This window comes from Primulina huaijiensis, chromosome 11 (genome assembly GCF_012295235.1).
Source record: "Primulina huaijiensis isolate GDHJ02 chromosome 11, ASM1229523v2, whole genome shotgun sequence".
Taxonomy (NCBI): domain Eukaryota; kingdom Viridiplantae; phylum Streptophyta; class Magnoliopsida; order Lamiales; family Gesneriaceae; genus Primulina; species Primulina huaijiensis.
The window spans coordinates 10379405-10400972 of record NC_133316.1 but is presented as its reverse complement, the minus strand read 5'-3'; the positions used below and the strand labels follow the sequence as shown (position 1 = coordinate 10400972).

The window sequence follows — 21568 nt, the reverse complement described above, 5'->3', positions numbered from 1 at the left end:
TTCTCTCATCTTATTCTATCCTGTTTTCTCATCTAGCACGAGAGGAGCCTACCAAAGCTAGTATAGCTAGTAAGTGGGAAAACCAAAGCAAATCAGTACAGTAGCAATTCGCTTTCAAGTAGGCGAGTATAGGATACGGAATAAGACGTACGCAAACTGAATTCTTCCTTTTTTTCTTTATAGGGAAGCTTCGATACACCTATATTAGGAACAACGATGATAATGATTCATCATAATATATTATATAATATATTTTTATAACCTTTAGGTTTAAAGAGCGTACGAACAATAGAGACAGATGGATATATATATTTAAAATGATAAAAATGAGGTGCACAATATGGGCCGGCTCCTTGCCCTTTAATAGGAGGTTTCTAAGCATTGATAGTCTAAATAATAATACTACCATTAATGAGTTTTTGAATACATTTTACAGGGATCTAGAGGATAGAGAATCTTTTTTACATGATTTACACGGGGGTATAGAATATGATGATGGTCATATGTTTAAGTCTCAAGTTATTAACTTATTGAATGATAAAAAGAAAGATGGTAGAATATACCTAACGGAAATAGAGTTACATAAGTTACAAATGAATATTGAAGATCTAACCATGCAATTCGATGAATATAGTATATTTAAAGAGAGTCATAACATAATTAAGATATTGGTTGGAAATGATCTTATATGCGCTAAATCTTATTTGTATAAATATCTTCCTCTAAGTGTTTATAATAGTACTATTGCGCAGTTTGGTCAATATACGCTGGAGGCTATCATTGTATATGTCCTAGGGTTGTTGTACAACTGTATTCAAGAGTCTTCGGTTGTGAGGGTAGTTACATTGATAGAGAAGCTAGATAGCACTGTTCGAACACAAGCTAATATAATAAATAAGAAAAATCTTGTTAGTAAAACTGCAACAAGTAGTAAGGAAGGTGGTATAAAGCGAAAAAGGGGTAATAAATATGAGATAGGTATAAGATTGCTCGAGTTCATGATAGAAAGACAATTGATCTATATTGAGACCTTTATCGCTGATGGTAAGAAAGCTGTTGTGAAAGAGAAAGGAAAGGGGTATTTAGAATCCAATTTATTCGCTGTATGTAATTTTAAATTAAGTCTTCTCCCGTTGAAACTCAATCTTCCAATGGTTTGCAAGCCGAAAGATTGGGAACTCAAATCGGATGTTGATAAAACAAAACCTATGATGTTATCGGATATGAGAGGTGGTTACTTAAGCGATCCTACGTTAGATATATATAATAGGTTGAGTCTTATATCATCCCGTAACCTAAGCAATTTTAATATAGAATTACATGATTCAAAGTATAAGGAATTGTGCTTTATATTGAATGGACTTCAGAATCAAGGATTTAAGATTAATAAAATAATGTTGGAGTTCATTAAAAGAAATCGTGCTACTTTAGAAAAATTAGGTTATCTTATGTCTAGAAAACTAATACACGTTAATCTGAAAGAAGCCTACGATTATCTAAGGATCTCATATTTCAAGAATAATGCTATACAAAAAGTATGTGGCCTTAGTTTTCTCTTTAAGGACTTAGCTACGCGGTTGCAGGCTGCTAGGTATGAAGATTCAATAATCAGGCTTGCGTCCGCATACGACGATTATATCTTTTATTTGCCTGCATTTATGGACTTCCGTGGTAGAATCTACCGCTCTGGTATCTTGCATTTTCATGAGCGTGATTTAGCTAAAAGTCTCATAGTCTTTGCTTATAATCATCAAGAAGTAAACAACCTGTTGGAAAATGACATAGTTGCATCTTCTGCTGCCTTTAAGTATAAGAAATTCTCTCTTTATGATGAGGCTCTTCAATGGTATAAGGATAACCAGAGTGTGATTCAAGCTTCTGAGGAGAGTTTAATAAGAGTGCCAGTGATCCATTTCAGTTCATAGCAAAGGTCCTGTCTCACTATAGTGAGGATGAATATAATAGACTTCCAATAACTCAAGATGCAGCTTCGAGTGCTTATCAGATCATGAGTTATTTATTGCTTAACGAAGATCTAGCTAGGAAAACGAATCTTATTCAACACCCTGATAATAAAATACAAGATGTATACATGTACATGCTCTATGAGTTTAAGGAGTTTTTGCATCATCAAATCAATGATAAGTGTAAAATGGAAATCATAGAATCTAAACTAGATAGAAAGCTCATCAAAAGTCTATTCATGCCGTTGATCTATGGTAAGACAGTTATCAGCATGGATATGGATATTAGGGAGAAATATGGTCTATTGCTAAGCCGAAAAGATAGCTATAACCTCGCTAAACTTGGCATTGCTTATTTGAACAATAAATATCCAGACATAGTCAATTTTATGAAGTTGATTTCCATCATAAGTTGGTTTAGTTCTGTAATGGATAGAGCAGTTGTCTATAGTATAACCTATTTCACTACAAGACAGGATTATATGTCTTTCATAAAAGAAAAGATATATGTTTATGAAAGGAATAGCAAAAAGAAAAGACGGGTAACTATCTATGTACCTTCTATGGAGAGGGATATGCGAAAGACTCAATCCTCAGCATGCGCTAACTTTATTCATCCGAAGGATGCTTACATTGCCATGAAAGTAGTAGAATCATTATTGAGTCTACGTGCACCTATATACACGGTATATGATAATTTTATAACAACTCCGCCTTACGTAAGAATAGTTCCTGATATATATACCCAGGTCTTTATTAATATGGGTTTTCCACTTAAAATCATCAATGCTTTTATTAAGAGTAATCTTATTTCTCCATACAACCAAAATAACATTCCATCACCCTTATACTTGTCCATGGATTATGAAGAACCTATTCCATCTGATTTTCTTATAGATTTATTGAATTCACATTGGCCTGAGAATTATAGAACTAAAACTAAAAAACAAATATGGGAGAAAAAGGTTTCAGACTTGGTTAAGTATTACAACAACTATGTAGATGCTGTGTGCGATAGAAAACCTCAATTAAATGATTCAGGGGTGTCTTGTGATTACCTTTATGAAGGGAAGTGGTTGAATTTTAAGAAACTTCTAGAGAACATAAGTTATAATTACAGCGTACATTATTAAATATCTTATATAAAGTCTATAAATGTGAGTCGAGTTCATTATGGTCCTCCTTTAGTGTCACGGTGCCCATATGTAACGCTCTGATCCGTTTTCAATAAAATAGCAGCGGAAATTAAAATTTTCTTTGAAGGGAGGAAGGAAGGATTTAAAATACATTTTCAATATATATATAAACAAAAGTTAATACATGATCAATCAAATGAAGCAACAAAATACAAAACATCATTTTTGTGATCATGTCAAAATATTTGCAAAATAGTCTTCTTCCTTCCCTCTCTTATGCATATGACCCCGGCTCCGATCAACGTCCCGGCCCGTCACTCTTATCTGCATCACATGAATAACTGAAATGAGTATGAAACTCAGCAAGTGGAACTCTTACATAGCAATGTACATATACCATACTCTGTAAAACGTGGCTTTGAAAACATTAAAATACCATCAACTCTGAAACACGAATATCATAGAATGAATAACAATAACGATGGTATTTCTCTTTTCTCTGTTGGATTGATATCTATATAGTATCTCTGTCTCTGTGCCTCTATCCCATCGATATGAATCGATAACTCTGAGGGATATAAGCCTATGGTCGTTGATCAACTTATTGCATGCAATCTCTGACTATGTATCTATCAATCCAATAAAACATTTGAATTCTCTCTTTGGCATTAAAACAAACACTTTGAAGACTATCTTTTCTCTTGTATTCCCTTTGACATGGTTGAGACATAAAATGCCTCTAATATACAACAAGGTGTATTAATACATAGCATGAATCAAATGGAAGGGAATAACACTTTAAAACCATTGAAACACAATACATATATTATCATGTGAGCACAAGGAAATGAATTCCACTTACAACACTTGGAACCTTGAATCTATACCCTTGGTACACAACCTACAACAATAAACCATAATTTGCACCATCAATAACCCAATAATCACAAACTCATACCATTAAATTCATAAAACCAACACCATCAACAAACCCATGATTTCTCCCAACACCAAAACCAAGAATAAACTATACCACAAGCTTACCTTAGCTCCTTGAACCCACAAGAACCTTGATCACACTTCAATAATCCAACAAGTAGCTTGAATCAAAGAAAGGAAATGAAACCCTAACCTCCCCTTGAGAGAAAGAACCGAGAAAATGGGAGAAGAAATGAGAAAAATGAACCAACTCTTGCATTATATCACTTAAATCTCGAAAACACGCTTCTACTGTTCATGCACCGCGGGTGCGCTACATACCTCACCGCGGGTGCGGTGTGCCTTCGGCACCTCAACCAAATTTCTGAAATCGACGACCGCGGGTGCGGTACCTATCCCACCGCGGGTGCGGTGTCTCTTCGGCAATTCCACAAATTCTGCAATAAAGACCGCGGGTGCGCTGCACAAATCACCGCGGGTGCGGTCTGCTCTCGGCCAAAACAACTCTATGCAACAAAAATCGAATCGCAACGCTGATACAACACAACTACCCATCAACTAATATCAACAATACCACAAAACAATAATAACCAACAATACTATGACCCATAATCACAACTCTTAACATCTAAATCAAACTTAATCTTAACCAAATAATCCATAAACATACGAAATCTTAAACTGTACCGTTCACCAGGCTTGGATATTACAATCTCCCCTCCTTAGAGGAAATTTCGTCCTCGAAATTGACGTCACTGCACAAACAACTCAGGATACTTCTCTTTCATCTCATCCTCTGGTTCCCACGTGGCTTCTTCAATCAGATGATTCCTCCAAAGGACTTTAACAATGCCGATCTCTTTGTTCCTCAACACTTTAACTTTGCGATCCAGAATCTGGACCGGAATCTCTTGGTACGTCAAATTCGGCGTCAAATCCAATGGCTCGTGGCGAAGAACATGGGAAGGATTCGCAATATATTTCCTGAGCATAGAGACGTGAAAAACATTATGAACTCTGTCAAGATCTGGCGGTAGGGCTAACCTGTAAGCTCGATCACCAACTCTATCCAAGATCTCAAATGGGCCAATAAATCTCGGACTCAACTTTCCCTTCTTGCCAAACCGCATCACACCCTTAAGAGGTGCTATCTTCAAGAACACATGATCGCCAACCTCAAACTGCAATGGCCTACGACGCACATCGGCATAACTCTTCTGTCTCGACTGCGCTGTCTTCATTCTCTCTCGGATAACAGCAACAACATCAGCAGTCTGTTGGACTAACTCTGGACCCAGCATCTTCCTCTCACCAATCTCATCCCAATACAAGGGAGATCTACACTTCCTACCATAAAGTGCTTCATACGGTGCCATGCCAATTGTCGCTTGGTAGCTATTATTATACGTGAACTCAACAAGAGGCAATTTGGAATCCCAGCTACCAGGATAATCTATAGTACAAGCTCTGAGCATATCCTCTAAAGTTTGAATAACTCTCTCTGATTGACCATCGCTCTGGGGTGATATGCTGTACTAAATGCTAACCGTGTACCCATAGCTCTGTGTAAACTCTTCCAAAACTCAGGTAGAGGACTTCCTAGAACTATAGAGTCAGTATCCGTGTAGTAACAGTCAGGTCTGGAAATGTGTGGGTACATATGAATGCGAGCACAAGCAGTTATAGCTGCTGACAATTGAACAGCTGACATCCTAGGAGGTTTCCAGTCGTCATCAGAGCCACTAAAATTTGGTAATGTAATTCACAATATAGTAATGATCGGTAAGCTTCTCTGCTGATTGAAAAGTATCCTTCTTCCTCAATTCTTCATATCTCTTTTGATCGCAGATCTCTGGTACTGTACTCTCAGGATTCATACCAAATCTACCATAGAGAGAGTTCATGAGAATCTTATATATAAATGTTATAGTTTCATCACCTCCTTTCTTAGCATCTAGTCTACTTTCAAAGAAGTGTGATATAAAGCTTTCGAAAGGACTTGACTTCTTCTCAAACAAATATCCCCTAAGAGGGATAATCTCGTAACCTAAATCACATGCAAACTTCAACTCTTCGCTATAAAAGACTCCAATGAATTTACCTGTAGGAAATATTAAAGTACCATATTGATCCTTATAAGGCAAGAACGGACGTGATATATTAGTAGGACATACTACATAAGCCTCAATAAAGCCAAACAAGCTATCTAATTCAACGCTTTCCAAATTATGCCGCCATACTGGTACACCACAAGGCATAGGGTAAGATTTCATAATATATGGATATAATGAGTTCACATCATAATAGTAAAGATTCTCACCATAGGGCTTATAGACATCAACATGACCCCCATAATAGGCACGCCTTATGAAAGTATCTTGGTTTTGAGAAGGTATATGGATAGGAATGGTCTTATCATCCAAATAATGCATACGAAATATTTTAAGTGAAAGCGATGACAATGTCATCACCTCCTCGATATCACTATGATACTTAGACCAATTAACCTCTTGAGCCTTCAACATCACACCACCTAATAGAATGATGTCTTGTCGAAGATAGTTTATCAATTCCTCTCTAGAAACCTGAAGATTAGATACTTTCAAATCCTCATGTGGGATGGAGCCTTTAGAACCTAATTCAGGACATAATGTCTTTCCCAATGTTGCAAGAGAGCTAGGGAGTAATGTGAATGAATCTCTGAAACGGAAGAGTAACTTATCGCCAAGATAGATTTTCAACTCGTAAAGCTTATGATTTCTAAACAAGGTTCTGATTTTATACTTATGACGATCAGCAAAATACCTAAGATTTATAATAATATCAAATCGGGAGAAATTATGGAAATAAATTGTTCGAAGACGAGTACTATATATGTTTAGAACTGAGACTTCCAAATTATAGAAAAAATCATGTAATATTCTTTCACTCCTTTCTTCGAAGGTATGATAGAAAGGTATGTGATCTTCACTGAAAAAGGTGTGTATCGAAGGTTTGGAAGTAAGATCGTCACCTGATTTCACCACTAAGTAACCTGCAGCGTAAGGAACATGAACATTATTGACTAGTATAGTCTCTAAATCGGCTACTATGAAAGGATAACATTCTGGTCTCACACCTTTGATTGTGGTTACTTTAATGGGAGTACGATTCTTTACAGAAATAAGTGATTTGACATCTGGTAGTTTACCACTATCTATTTCAGAATCTATAACATTTAGAATATCTTCTATATTTATATTAGGTAATTCTATTGATTTAGGGATCAACTTTTCCTTAGATTCATAATAGATACGAATAAAGACAGCTTTAACCATAGCTTCTTGATATTGTTCACCGTATAACATCACTAGTTGTTCAATCATATCATAGATCCTCTTTTTGGGGATACTAGAACCTAAAGGATCACACAATGGAATAGCCTTACCTAAAGTAAATGACAAATCGCTAGATGATGGTAATATCATAGTATAACCAATAGTTATTTTCAAATAGTCACATTCTAAATTGTAAGCATACATCTCGATCAATTGTATGAAGGCTAATGTTAGAACTTCAAAATCAATAGCTCGATAGTATGGTTCTTTAAAACTAGTAGAAGCATAGATAGATCCTGGATACACAGTTTTCGATCCAACAGAAGATATATTACTTTGTAAACTATACCAAGAACCATTATACGTTTCAGCTGAGGAGGTAGAACACCTCTGTTGACTATAATATAAGACTCTTCGTTCTTTATCAGTGGCATTAGAATTCCTCAAACATATCCCATTAAGAACCATAACATAGGAGGACCAGTAATTCACTCTAGCGGTCCGTTGAAGGAGGTACCGATTCCTATAATCGAATAGACACATCATGATTGTAAATTTCATCCACTATGTACAAGAAAGACATAAACTATAGTACCTATCATCTAATCTCAGGAGTATACTCTAAAGACAGAAGGTTCTATAAATATATTATAATGAATCATCGTTGTTCCTAATATAGTACCTATCATTTCTATAGTCTTAAAAATCTAATCTAGGTTCGAGGCCTCGCTCATAACTAGGGTTTTATTATTTCTCTAAAGGGTGCTGGGATGTATAGGTGTATTCCATCTCATTTAATGCATGGACACTTTTCTTTGCATGAGAAGTAGGTTCAAGTCAAACTTTTGGCTTGCTACAAGCTGGGCTCAGGGACTGCAGTCAGCCGGTTCCCCTGTAGTCGTCAGCTCGTTCTTGATAGATCCGATCGGGTGTTCATAATCTGGAGTAAAAGGATTTGAACCTTTGCATGCCGGTACCAAAAACCAATGCCTTACCACTTGGCTATACTCCATAGGCCTGTTTTGGATGGTAGGAACGGGATAGGGGGAAGGGATAAGCAGGGCTCGAAGAACGAGCTGAGCCGTGCAAGGACGCGGGGATATAGCAAGTAAGCAGCAAGGTTCTCCCTTTAGGACCGACTAAAACAAGCTCGCGACTCTAATAGAAAGAAACGGTAAGCTCTCTGCTCTATTTGCTTGCAATGCTATGCCTATCAAAGTTGGCGAAGCGAAGGCTTTTGTAACCTTAGAATCGTTATGCTGTTCGACTGAACTCGTTGGCTCCGAGTCCACCGAAAGTCGGTAACCTTCGTCAGCATTTGGTACTCTTTCGATAGCTTCAATAGTTCACTGAATTTGGTGTAATGAACCGCAAGCCCTTCAGAAAGAAAGACATAATATAATCTATAATAAGAATGAAGATTCAAGTACCCTTGAAAAGACTAAAGGAACGGGGGAATGACTACCTATAATAAAGCACAAGCTAATACGAGCCGACCAGAAGAAGCAAGGCTTAGATTACCAGATCCTGGACACAATCTTCCTAGAAATGGCGAGGCACGGGGCTCTCCATTTCTAGCCTCTCCTTCTTGCTTACCTAGCTCTTGTCTTAGTGACTCTTCCTCTTTTCTAGGTTCTTTTCTGAGTGTTAATACGATAGATTTTTCATTTGCCAATGAATTGGATCCGCCCCGATTCGATCAATAATGAGATTCTCGTTGATCGAATTTTGAAGAGTATTTATCACTATTCAGAACAGTGGAGCTTTCGACCCAATCGTTTAGCCTACCTATCGGGCGCCAAGCCAATAAAATAGAAAGTTTTCGCATGGGCTCATCATCTGATGCAGAACCGATGCGAGAGGGAGAATAAATATGGGGGAAGCGGGGATTGATAGCTTTCAAGAACCAGTGGAAAGAGTTGTTCCTCCTTCCTTTCCAAAAAGAGTAATTAGGGATAAAAGATTTGATTGAATGAACGTTGGTTGTTTTCAAACAAATCCAATCTTGGGCCAAGCGTTGCCAGCCGGTAATAGCCGAAGGCTAAAAAGGGAGAGATAGGGAAGAGGAGATTAAGGATAGTCACTCCACTCCATAGATAGTGCACACAGATTCTTCTTTCATTTGAAATTCTTTTCAGGTCGGAAGGGCTGTGCCTATTCTCCCTCTTCTTCCGCTTTACAACCGGAATAAGGAACCTTAGAATTCACCCTACCTGTCGATGAAAAAATTGGATTTGACAGGACCACCTGCTAGCAGATCAGAAATATTTGTATGGGTATGGAATGTCCTACTCCTGCCTGAGCTTTCCGATCAACCACTCCCCTATTTCAAGGACATCTGTGTTAGGTAGGCCCAGGGATCACTAATTAGTCGAATGAACCCATCTCTCTGGCCTATCATTTGTTGGTCGATCCGGCTGGCATCTCCTGCTTATCTATGGGGCCCCTTTATACAATACAAGTTTGCTGCTAGGAAAGGAGAATCAATCATCAATAGAAGTTTACTGACCTGGCTCTTCAATCGACGATCTACTACTCCCTCTTAATAGCAGATGCCCATGCTTTGATTCGAAAGCCCTAGCCAATGATGAATCCCCAAGAAGATAGGAGTAAACAATTCATCCTCCCTTCAGTCCAGTTTGAACCCATCCCAAGAACGAACACTTTCCTACTTCTAGGTGAGGCTCTGCTCTTCTCCCCTAGAATCCACTCCGGGTCGGGAGCAACTAGTCCAACTTCTTAAGCAGCCGAGATATTCAACAAGGAACATTTGAAACAATTCCTTGCCTCACCTGAGATGAGAGGGAAGGTCGATTTGACTCGAATCCTGGACCTGATCTTTAATCCTACACCCGTTAATGATGCGATGGGATAAGTTTTTTTTGTCATTTTTTCATGCCCAGTCGAGTGACTTCGTTCCTGATGGACAAACCCTCGATTTGCCTCTAGCTCTGTAATCCACCCGTCTTCCACAGTCCCTGAAAGCCCTCCCGGGGCCTAGCCCTCTTTCTCAACTCGAGTCTTAAGTTCAGCGACTTTCATCGTTGACGAACACCTGCGCTAATAAGATAAGACAAAGAAATGGGGAGTCTATGCCTTGAATGAATCAGTAACAACGGATTAGTGGAATGAGGGATCAAGAGACGGATAGGGGGGAATTTTATATCAATCATTGGTGGACCTTCCCTTTTTCCAGTCACGGAGCTCTCAACTGAGTTGTTTAGGTTCTGGAATTTCATCTCTACTTGGGGGTTTCGATTCGAAGGAACTATTTTGTGGTGCGGGTTCATCTCTCTCGACCAGTTCAGGTTCAAGGGAGGGTGATCGAGGGGACCCAGACTTTAGATCTCTTCTCTATGGCGGGAGGTTTCTTTTCATATCAAGAGTGTGTGTGTTGGGGAGGCCAGGGAAGACGGATTGGATCGAGAGGTGATGCTTATGCCTCTTCTTTATTGATAGGATTCCCATCATTTTTAGTCTCCGGCGAATGAGACAAGGGCGAGGGTGTACGTATCCCAGGTGAGCCAAGAGGTGAAGAGTGGGAATAGATCAGTCTATCCTCAACCTCCATCCGTCATTAGTAATATCAATTCGCTTTTATTATTCACAAGTACACTGCGCACTACAACTAGCAAGCAGCCCCTTTACTAGTAAGGGAAAATGCTAGCGCGCAACGGCTGATGAAAAGCCAGCAACTAACTTGTTAGGAGTAGGTTTTAGCTTGACCCTTTCTTCTTATTAGGTTGATAGATTTTGAACCCTATACAAGTGGCTGCCTTGCTGCCCCCCCTATCTCTAAAGGGGCTTATGTACTCCACTCGTTACCACTAAACGACGAAGCCAGGAGCGGAAGGAGGGACTTGAACCCTCAACCTCAGCCTTGGCAAGGCTATGCTCTACCATTAAGCTATTTCCGCCAGCTACGGTAGTGGCGAAGCACTACTGAGCAATTCACGTATCACAACATAAGGATGACTTCTGTTTTTCCGCCGGACCACAATCTTGACCTCCGATCGAGCTACGAACACGAGTAGGTAGGCGGCTAGGGGGGAGAGGGGCTAAGGGCTGCCTTTTCCATCAATCTCCGGCCGCTCAGTGCCGCTATTGGTGCGAGTTGTAAGGATTCTTGGTCTCGAGTCAAGCTGGGGCCTCATTTCATTCTCTACAGGGGAATGAGTGCACCGAAAAATCAGACAAGTTGCTCCCTCGCTTCGCAGCGGTGGCATCTGTCTTTTAAGGTCAACTAAGTCATTTCCTAAGACGGCCCCTCTTATTCTACGATAATCCAAGCTGCAGCTCCACGAGTCTGCTCAAAACCGGTCGATTCATAAGCCATTCGTTCTCCCCTCTCGGTTGGCCTTTGCCAGCCACTACAAGTAAGAGAACCTAAAGTGAATGAACAACAAGAACCACAGATTTTGACCGGATTGTACACCTTTGTCTCTGGCTATGTAGATGTGCATAAAGAAGGGACGGGACATCTCTCTCTAGGGGAAGAAGCTTCATTCCATCCAGCCTGACGAACTTATTACAAGGGCAGTACTATAGGCATTTTCGATTGTTTGGATGCACGTGTTTTGTTCATATTCCTGTGCAGTTAATAGAAAAATTGTCCCCAAGGCAACCACTTTTGTATTTATTGGATATGCTAAGTCCGGGTATAGATGCTATGACGTGATGAAATCCAAGAGACTCGATGTATCCTTAATGCTCTCTTTAATGGAAATGAAGTCGCCTCATATTTTCCTTAACCTAATTAATCAGCCCCGGGGGAGAATGATGATGGAGATGTATTGCGGCCTTCTCCTGTTCATAAACTTTTTCCTCATTCTTCTGCAGTTGACTTCGTACCTCACTCTTCAGGCCAGCAGCTTTGCTCAGCATTTTCTGTCGATTGTCAGCCTGTTCAGCTGACCTCAGAGGATTCCAGTCACCCGGCACAGCATCTTTCTTCTGGGCGGCGATTACAGTCTCTTTCCCAGGTCAGGCTACTCCAGAAGATCAGCAACCTAGCCCAGTTGCTTCCCTTCCAGTCGTCTCCTCAGATTCTGGATCCCTCTCTCAGGTTCGTCGATCCTCTCAAGTTTCTTATCCTGTTGAAGGATTTTTATCTTATATATCGTTTTCCCAAAAAGATCAAGCTTACCTCATTTCAGTTCAATCTTCTCATGAACCTGAATCATTTGCTGAAGCCTCCAATCATTCTTGCTGGAGAGATCCTATACAGGAAGAAAGAAATGCCCAGGAAAAAAAAAGAATAAGACTTAGTCTCATTGCCTGCAGGGAAAGAAGCCATTGTCTGCAAGTGGATTTACAAGATTAAGCATAAAGCAGATGGCTTGGTAGAGAAAAGCTAGATTAGTAGCTAAAGGATTCCTTCAAGAATATTGAGTCGAACCCTTTAAGAGATAGGGAAAACATTTGCTCCAGATTGCTAAACACAATTCGTGGCATTCTTGCCTTGGCTGCAATCAAAAGGTGGCCTTATTTCAATTTGACGTGAAGAATGCCTTTCAACAACATAAGGGAAGGAGGGATCCACAATAATTTCTATTCAGCCTCCTCCAAATCCAGGCTTCTCTTCTCCTAGGAATCCTAACTTGGTATGCAAGCTCAAGAAAGCGATTTACGTTATGGTCTCCGACAAGCAAAAGCAGGAGGTTTCAGTTATGTCGAAGACCGAGGTTAGGTCCGCTTCGCTTCCCGGCGAAGATTTTGAAAGGATTTCTTAGAGTGCACTATTGATCTCTCGAAGCGTGAATCCCGACAGCGCCATTGCGAACAGCCCCGGGGTGCGCAGCGTGGGGTGGGCATCAGTTGAGCTATTTGACAGAGTAGCTAAAGGGGATCTGAGGACAACTCTTTCCCCTCAGTTACAGGACAGTGGACCATATTCCTATCTATTTTTTCTCGACCCGCCCTTTCTCTTGCTTGGTTGAATGACATAAGAGAGCAAACTGCCCGAAAAATGGAAAAATTCCTTTTCTTAAGAACACATACAAGATTCGTCACTACAAAAAGGATAATGGTAACCCCACCATTAACTACTTCATTTATGAATTTCATAGTAATAGAAATACATGTCCTACCGAGACAGAATTTGTAACTTGCTATCCTCTTGCTTAGCAGGCAAAGATTTTCCTACGNATAGAAAACAACTGCCTTTTCTGTATACTTTCCCCGGTTCCGTTGCTATCGCGGGCTTTACGCAATCGATCGGATTAGATAGATATCCCTTCAACACAACATAGGTCATCGAAAGGATCTCGGAGACCCACCAAAGTACGAAAGCCAGGATCTTTCAGAAAACGGATTCCTATTCGAAAGAGTGCATAACCACATGGATAAGCTCACACTAACCCGTCAATTTGGGATCCAATTCGATATTTTCCTTGGGAGGTATCGGGAAGGAATTGGAATGGAATAAGATCGATTCATACAGAAGAAAAGGTTCTCTATTGATTCAAACACTGTACCTAGGGGATAGGGATAGAGGAAGAGGAAAAAACCGAAGATTTCACATAGTACTTTTGATCGAAAAAGAAATCTGATTGATTTCGTACCCTTCGTTCAATGGTCAAATTCTACAGGATCAAACCTATGGGACTTAAGGAATGATATAAAAAGAGAGAGAGAAAAATAAATTCATATTAAACAAAAATGAAGTAGAAGAACCCAGATTCCAAATGAACAAATTCAAACTTGAAAAGTACCTTTCTGATTCGCGAAGAATGAGGGGCAAGGGGATTGATCGAGAAAGATCTCTTGTTCTTATTATAGGATCGTGGTTGGATCCGCATATGTTTGGTAAAGAGAATAATCTTCTCCTTTGAGAATAATCAAAAATGGAAAGTGTTCAATTGGAACATGAAAACGTGACTAAATTGGTCCTAGTTAGAGTGGAAGAAGGGAGGGGATTCTCGAACACAGAAAAGGATCCAATGAATTCGAAAGAATTGAACGAGGAGCCGTATGAGGTGAAAATCTCATGTACGATTCTGTAATAGCGACAGGAGCAGTGATGTTAGCGTCGACTATGATGATCTAATAGTTCAAGTACAGTTGATATAGTTGAAGCGCAGTCAAAATATGGTTTTTGGGGGAGGAATTTGTGGCGACAACCTATAGGGTTTATAGTTTATATAATTTCTTCTCTAGCCGAGTGTGAGAGATTACCCTTTGATTTACCAGAAGAAGAAGAAGAATTAGTAGCAGGTTATCAAACCGAATATTCAGGTATAAATTTTGGTTTATTTTACGTTACTTCATATCTAAATCTACTTGTTTCTTCATTATTTGTAACAGTTCTTTAATTTGGGGGTTGGAATCTTTCTATTCAATACATATTCGTTCCTGAGCTTTTTGACATTAAAAAAAAAAGTAAGGTTTTTGTAACAATAATCTATATCTTTATTACATTAGCTAAAACTTATTTGTTCTTGTTCATTTCTATTGCAACAAGATGGACTTTACCGAGACTGAGAATAGACCAACTTTTAAATCTTGGATGGAAATTGCTTTTACCTATTTTGCTAGGTAATTTATTATTAACAACTTCGTCCCAACTTCTTTCACTGTAAAAGAATTCCCTATTCACAAATTATCTGAAACAAGAGAAAGAAACAACTATAAATTTAGTTATAGATATTCGATATGTTCCCTATGTTAATTGAGTTCTTAAATTCTAGTCAACAAACACTACGAGCTGCCAGGTACATTGGTCAAGGTTTCATGATTACCTTGTCCCACGCGAATCGTTTACCTGTAACTATTCAATACCCCTACGAAAAATTGATCACATCAGAACGTTTCCGAGGCCGAATCCACTTTGAATTTGATAAATGCATTGCTTGTGAAGTATGTGTTCGCGTATGTCCTATAGATTTACCTGTTGTTGATTGGAAATTGGAATCTGATATTCGAAAGAAACGATTACTTAATTACAGTATTGATTTTGGAATCTGTATATTTTGTGGTAATTGCGTTGAGTATTGTCCAACAAATTGTTTATCAATGACTGAAGAATATGAGCTTTCCACTTACGATCGTCATGAATTGAATTATAATCAAATTGCTTTAGGTCGGTTACCGGTGTCAATAATTGACTGATATACAATTCGAACAATTTCTTCGAATTCACCTCAAATCAAAAATGTATAAAATCGTTATTCAAAAAACATTCCTTTAGATTCAAAAGTGATTTTTTCTTGAATTAGGGAATGAGGTTTTTGCTTGGTCAATACAAATGAGCGATTACTTGGCGATAATTTTGGTTTAATTTGAATTGAAAGTCAATTTATATTCGAATATGATTTCAATAGTTTGAAATTCTGGTTTCGATAATATAGTAGCCCCATAACTGTATCTACATCAACCCACACCACCCCCATTAAAATTTAAGTCAATTAAGATTAAGAAGTATCCTGATAACCTCCTCTTTCCTGGTCAGGTCAATAAAGTCATGAAATATTTCTCTTTCTTTTTTTTATATAAAATAAAATGGATTTACCTGCACCAATACATGATTTTATTTTAGTCGTTTTGGGATCGGGTCTTATATTAGGAAGTCTGGGAGTAGAATTACTTCCGAATCCAATTTATTCGGCCTTTTCATTGGGATTGGTTCTTTTTTGTATATCCTTATTCTATATTCTATAGAATTCGTATTTTGTAGCTGCTGCGCAGCTTCTTATTTATGTAGGAGCTATAAATGTTTTAATCATTTTTGCTGTGATGTTCATGAATGGGTCAGAATATTACAAAGATTTTTCTCTTTGGACCGATGGGGATGGAGTTACTTCAATGGTTTGTACAAATCTTTTTATTTCACTAATTACTACTATTCCAGATACGTCGTGGTATAGGATCATTTGGACTACAAAAAGATTCTAGAGCAAGATTTGATAAGTAATAGTCAACAAATTGGAATTCGTTTATCAACAGACTTTTTTCTTCCATTTGAACTCATTTCAATAATTCTTTTAGTTGCTTTAATAGGTGCAATTGTTATACCTCGTCAATAATAAATCTTTAAAACGAAGAATTCAAATAGAATCAACGAAAAAGGAATGTTATAATACCTTTAGTTCCTATCTAAAATAGAAATCCTTTTTTCTATCGATCTATTACTAATATATTCCCTTGTTTCCTACTTGTTAGAATCGAATCGATTGAATTATTGTTCAGATTGAAAGGAATCAAGATTGATAAGGAGTTGGTTAATGATGCTGGAACATGTACTTGTTTTGAGTGCCTATTTATTTTCTATTGGTATTTATGGATTGATCACAAGTCGGAATATGGTTACAGCCCTTATGTGTCTTGAACTTATATTAAATTCAGTTAATATAAATTTTGTAATATTTTCTGATATTTTTGATAATCGTCAATTAAGAGGAGACATTTTCTCAATTTTTGTTATAGCTATTGCAGCCGCTGAAGCAGCTATTGGACCTGCTATTATTTCATCAATTTATCGTAACAGAAAATCAACTCGTATTAACCAATCAAATTTGTTGAAAAAATAGTATTAATCATATAAATCAAAATTCGAATAGTCATAAATTAATTCAAATTAGCAGGTTTGATAGGTCAAGTATGATCATGGTTGCAAAAAAAGAAGAAATAAAAGTATTTTGGCCCTAGCTCCTAAATCAATTCGGAAGTAGATTGATTCTGATCACTCATTGTGTAGTTTTGCCAATATCTGCAGGTTCATTAATTTTCTTTCTTTCACTTATAGGAAATCGACTAATCCGTTGGTATACTATATGCATATGTATTTTAGAACTTCTTCTAACGACTTATGCATTCTGTTATCATTTTCAATTGGATGATCCATTAATCCAACTAGTGGAGGATTTCCAATGGATCGCTTTTTTTGATTTTCATTGGAGATTAGGAATAGATGGACTTTCTAGAGGACCTATTTTACTGACGGGATTCATCACGACTTTAGCTACTTTAGCGGCTCGGCCTGTTACTCGAGATTGTCGATTATTTCATTTTCTGATGTTAGCAATGTACAGTGGGCAAATAGGATTATTTTCTTCTCGGGACCTTTTACTTTTTTTCCTGATGTGGGAGTTAGAATTAATTCCCGTTTATCTACTTGTATCCATGTGGGGAGGAAAAAAACGTCTGTACTCAGCTACAAAATTTATTTTGTATACAGCGGGTGGTTCCGTTTTTCTTTTAATGGGAGTTCTGGGTATCGGTTTATATGGTTCTAATGAACCAACACTTAATTTTGAAATATTAGCTAATCAGCCCTATCCTGTGGGCTTGGAAATACTATTATATATTGGATTTTTTATTGCTTTTGCTGTCAAATTGCCAATCATACCCCTACATACATGGTTACCAGATACCCATGGAGAAGCACATTATAGTACTTGTATGCTTCTAGCCGGAATCTTATTAAAAATGGGAGCGTATGGATTAGTTCGAATCAATATGGAATTATTTCCTCATGCTCATTCTATATTTTCTCCTTGGTTGATGATAGTAGGTGCAATGCAAATAATCTATGCAGCTTCAACATCTCTGGGTTACGGAATTAAAAAAAAAAGAATAGCTTATTCCTCTGTATCACATATGGGTTTCATAATTATAGGAATTCATTCTATTACTTATATGGGGCTCAACGGAGCCCTTTTACAAATAATCTCTCATGGATTTATTGGTGCTGCACTCTTTTTCTTGGCCGGAACTACTTATGATAGAATACGTCTTGTGTATCTTGACGAAATGGGTGGAATAGCTATCCCAATGCCAAAAATATTCACGATGTTCAGTAGCTTTTCGATGGCCTCCCTTGCATTACCAGGTATGAGTGGTTTTATTGCCGAATTAATAGTCTTTTTGCTTGGTTGAATGACATAAGAGAGCAACATGCCCGAACTAGCCTCTACTCCACACAATGACAGAGAGAACTAGTATCTGACGAAAGTCAATTACTAGGTGTCTGACGGCTTGTACCACTAGGACAGTCTGATCGTTAGTTCCTCGATCCTACCTTCCGCTGCGCTTCTTTCCGTTAGTCTGAAAACGTCTTTTGATCCCTAGTCCTAGCGGAAGTTGATTTTCCAGTAATAGGAGAGGAAGCCCATCAACATATGTAAGCGCTGTAATGTCTCGCAATGGCAGAAGAAAGAGATATCATTGCCAATCGGTAGGAAAGGAAAGACCCTGCGTCTTTCTTCTCTAAGCAAAGCATACTTTTCTCTGTGAACGAATATTTCTTTTACCAAATGAAAACCAAAGATGATCCTCAGCACAAGCGATAAGCTATAATAATACCTTTCCTAAGGACTCTTCTTGGGGAGTAGGAAGTGTCTGCAAGCCTAGTCCTTATCGCTCGGACTCCAACAAGAGTTCGAGCATTAGAAGCAGGGGTAGGGTGGGTATGAATCCTTTCCTGGAGTGAGTCCTTATGATCTACGATCACCCTAAGGAGATAGAAGGAGCAAGGCTCTAATCCCCATTTTACCTATTGACTAGAGCTAGGAATCCTATAAGCTAAAAGAGTCAAGTAAGGCAATGATAATTGTTCCCGCGGGTTCGTTTAGGAGACTAGCTTTTTGAATTAGAATTCCTTTAGTAAGTTCAGGTCTTTCTGAAAGCCAGTTCCTGAGTTCATGACTTCAGAAGTTAAGCAAGGAAAGCTGTCTAATCGCTCTAAGCCAGTTGTTGAAGTGAGTTAAGGTCTTTCCGAGTTCGGGTCTTCCTTCTTTCATGAGTTTAAGAGTGAATGAGCTAAGCCAGATCGCTATTCCTGACTTGAGAGTCCTGTTGTATTTCAAATTTTCTTATGAGTAAGGAAGTAATCAAAGGGATGAGCAGCCGATGACCGGATTCCAATCGCTGTTACATATGTATTAATTTGTGAAAGCTTTTCATATCGATCTCTCGATTACGCCTCCCCAGACCCGAACTACCCATCCATTCCGTTGACAATGAGTTCTCCCTGAACCGGATGGAAGCGAATGAGCAGGCGCCATCTCCTTCTCATTGCTCTTCACCAATGGGGAAGCGAGTCCACCAATTCTTGATTCCTATGCCAGGGCCTTTCAACCATCTCTTTCTCTCTCCTGGACTGATGGCGGTTTATGTAGTGGTCGGCCTTCCTACCAGAATGCCTTCTTGGTCGAAGAGCCACTTTACTAGTAAGGGCGCAGGAAGCAAAAAAACTTGCGCGAAGGACGTTTTCGTCTCTGCCTTCTCCTCTCCAAAGGCCAAGGGAGAGACTGCATCCCTTTCCTTCGGTAGCTCTTTTGGTTTCCCAAGGATAGCGGTAGCTGGGGCAAAGCCCGCTTTCTTCGTTTTTCGAATGAGAGATAAAGTAAGAGGAAAAAACACGTTCTCTCTTTGCGAGATCCGAAAGTGGAGAACGCATAGCATTCTCTGGACACATAGGATCAAACGTAAAGCAGCGCTCTCTTGGCAGAGTTTTAGGCGGCAAGAGATTTTAGGGCTTGTTGGAGCTTCTGAGCATAACGAATCGAAGCCGAAGACGGATCAAGGCTTTTATACCAAGGCGATAGACGAAGGACCGAAGAATGGAACGTGCAAAGTCGATCGTGCACCTGTCACTTATATAATAGCCAGTCATCAATTGGAAGCGGGCAAGATGGTGATGAATTGCGATTGGTCTAAACCTTCGACTAGCGACTTATTGCGACCTGCCCAGAATGCCAATACATACTAAAACCTTGTTCACACAGCGAAAAAAGGCCGAGTAGAAGAATAATAAAAGAAAATTTTGTAGTAATCTTATTATTCTACTTAGTGTATTTAATAACCTATCTTTATATCCAGGTGTTATACAAGGGTTTTGTAGTTCCTTATTTATTTGCGTTCTTTTTTTGGCCTGGCCCATTCTCTATGTGAATCCCCAATCAGCCTTGGGGGAAACCTCTCCGAGCGAAACGAAAGACCCTTGCGGGGAACACTCGAGAGAGGAAGCAGGATCATCCACATTCTGCTCAGCGGACGCTATTCAGCAGCAGCTGAAGGACCGACTCTTTAAAGAAAACAACTCTATTCAAAAACAAAAAAAGAAGTTCCTTTTCGGAGGAGGAATTCCAAAGAGAAAAATAGCATATCCAATCCTGCAAAACCCATATTCCCGAACAGAAGTTATGGATAAAATATGTTCGGAAGAGTTCCTCATTAACGATGAGGCACGGAGAGGAATCTATCCCGAAGAGGGGACTCCGTCCTCTTCTCAACTTCTCCGTCTCCATGAAGAAGAGTTCTGGAAGCCTTGTTTGCGACTTCTCCCCTGCGGACTCTTTAGAAACTGACAAATCTTTTGTGTTATTGGGGTTTTTAGGAGTGGTCTTGGTTATTCCCTTAAGCGTTCCATATCCTGAAATCGCCTATTGCGATGAGAAAAACGCCTTATTGCCCCCACCTAGTCCGGTGCCATTGCCGGGGGAACCGGTTACTCCCCCCGAGGCTCCGCCGGTACCGCAACCAGTCGTTATCCCCCAATTAGACCACCCTCTTCTTTCGGATGACGCCCGAAGGAACATTCTTTATACCCGATACTCCCTCCTTAATTTAGGGGGTAATGATGACTTAGGGCGCATGGTTTCCATTATTGACAACCAAGTCGTAGTGGAACGATCTGTCGAAGCAGCATTAGTAGAAGACGGTTTTAGAAGGGAGTCCATTATGGCCAGGTATACGGAGATTCGCGGCATTCTCCATTCTCCGCAAGGGGAGCTTTTAAGCAATAGAACCTATGAGTCATACGTGACCCAGATAAGGGAACGGGGCACCCGACAAAGCGTTCCCTATCGGCGGATTGTGAGAGCCATCCAAAACTTTGATCTTTTATTAGCCCTATTTTTTCTAAGATAAAATTTTTTAATCTAGTGCTTATTAATAATGTTAAAACATGCATCCGATTTTCTTTAGATCTTGTTTGTGCTTCTTCTAAGAAAGCTGTGTTTCGTAATCCTGAGAGTAGAGTTCCTGCACCTTATGAGGATCCGAGACCTTATATAGGTATAGACAGATTTGTATCTCGTTGCTCTGATGAAGAGAGTGTTCGGCCCACCAGTGCTGTTCCCCCAGCCTTCCGTCCTCCTATTACGGATGAAAACAAAGACCATCTGTTTGAAGCTTTAGAAAGGCTAAGGTCGAATGCTGAAGTAGCTAGAATCCGCTCAATGGTGTGGCGAAACCCACTTTTACAAGCAGA

General features: G+C 39.2%; 3 protein-coding genes and 1 non-coding gene across 4 annotated transcripts; 2 read left to right on the top strand and 2 right to left on the bottom strand.

Annotated features, from left to right (window-relative positions):
- Positions 1 to 326: 326 nt before the first annotated feature.
- LOC140988363 (probable DNA-directed RNA polymerase) lies at positions 327 to 1925 on the top strand. Its single transcript, XM_073457387.1, has one exon. The coding sequence runs from the start codon at positions 327 to 329 to the stop codon at positions 1923 to 1925; it is 1599 nt and encodes a 532-aa protein (XP_073313488.1).
- Positions 1926 to 2008: 83 nt separating this feature from the next.
- LOC140988362 (probable DNA-directed RNA polymerase) lies at positions 2009 to 3097 on the top strand. Its single transcript, XM_073457386.1, has one exon. It carries the CDS (start codon positions 2009 to 2011, stop codon positions 3095 to 3097), a length of 1089 nt encoding a protein of 362 aa, XP_073313487.1.
- Positions 3098 to 5781: 2684 nt separating this feature from the next.
- On the bottom strand, positions 5782 to 7824 carry LOC140988361 (DNA polymerase-like). The gene has a single exon (XM_073457385.1). It carries the CDS (start codon positions 7822 to 7824, stop codon positions 5782 to 5784), a length of 2043 nt encoding a protein of 680 aa, XP_073313486.1.
- Positions 7825 to 11201: 3377 nt separating this feature from the next.
- TRNAG-GCC (transfer RNA glycine (anticodon GCC)) lies at positions 11202 to 11273 on the bottom strand. Its single transcript has one exon. It is a non-coding gene; the product is annotated as a tRNA-Gly (tRNA).
- Positions 11274 to 21568: the final 10295 nt, after the last annotated feature.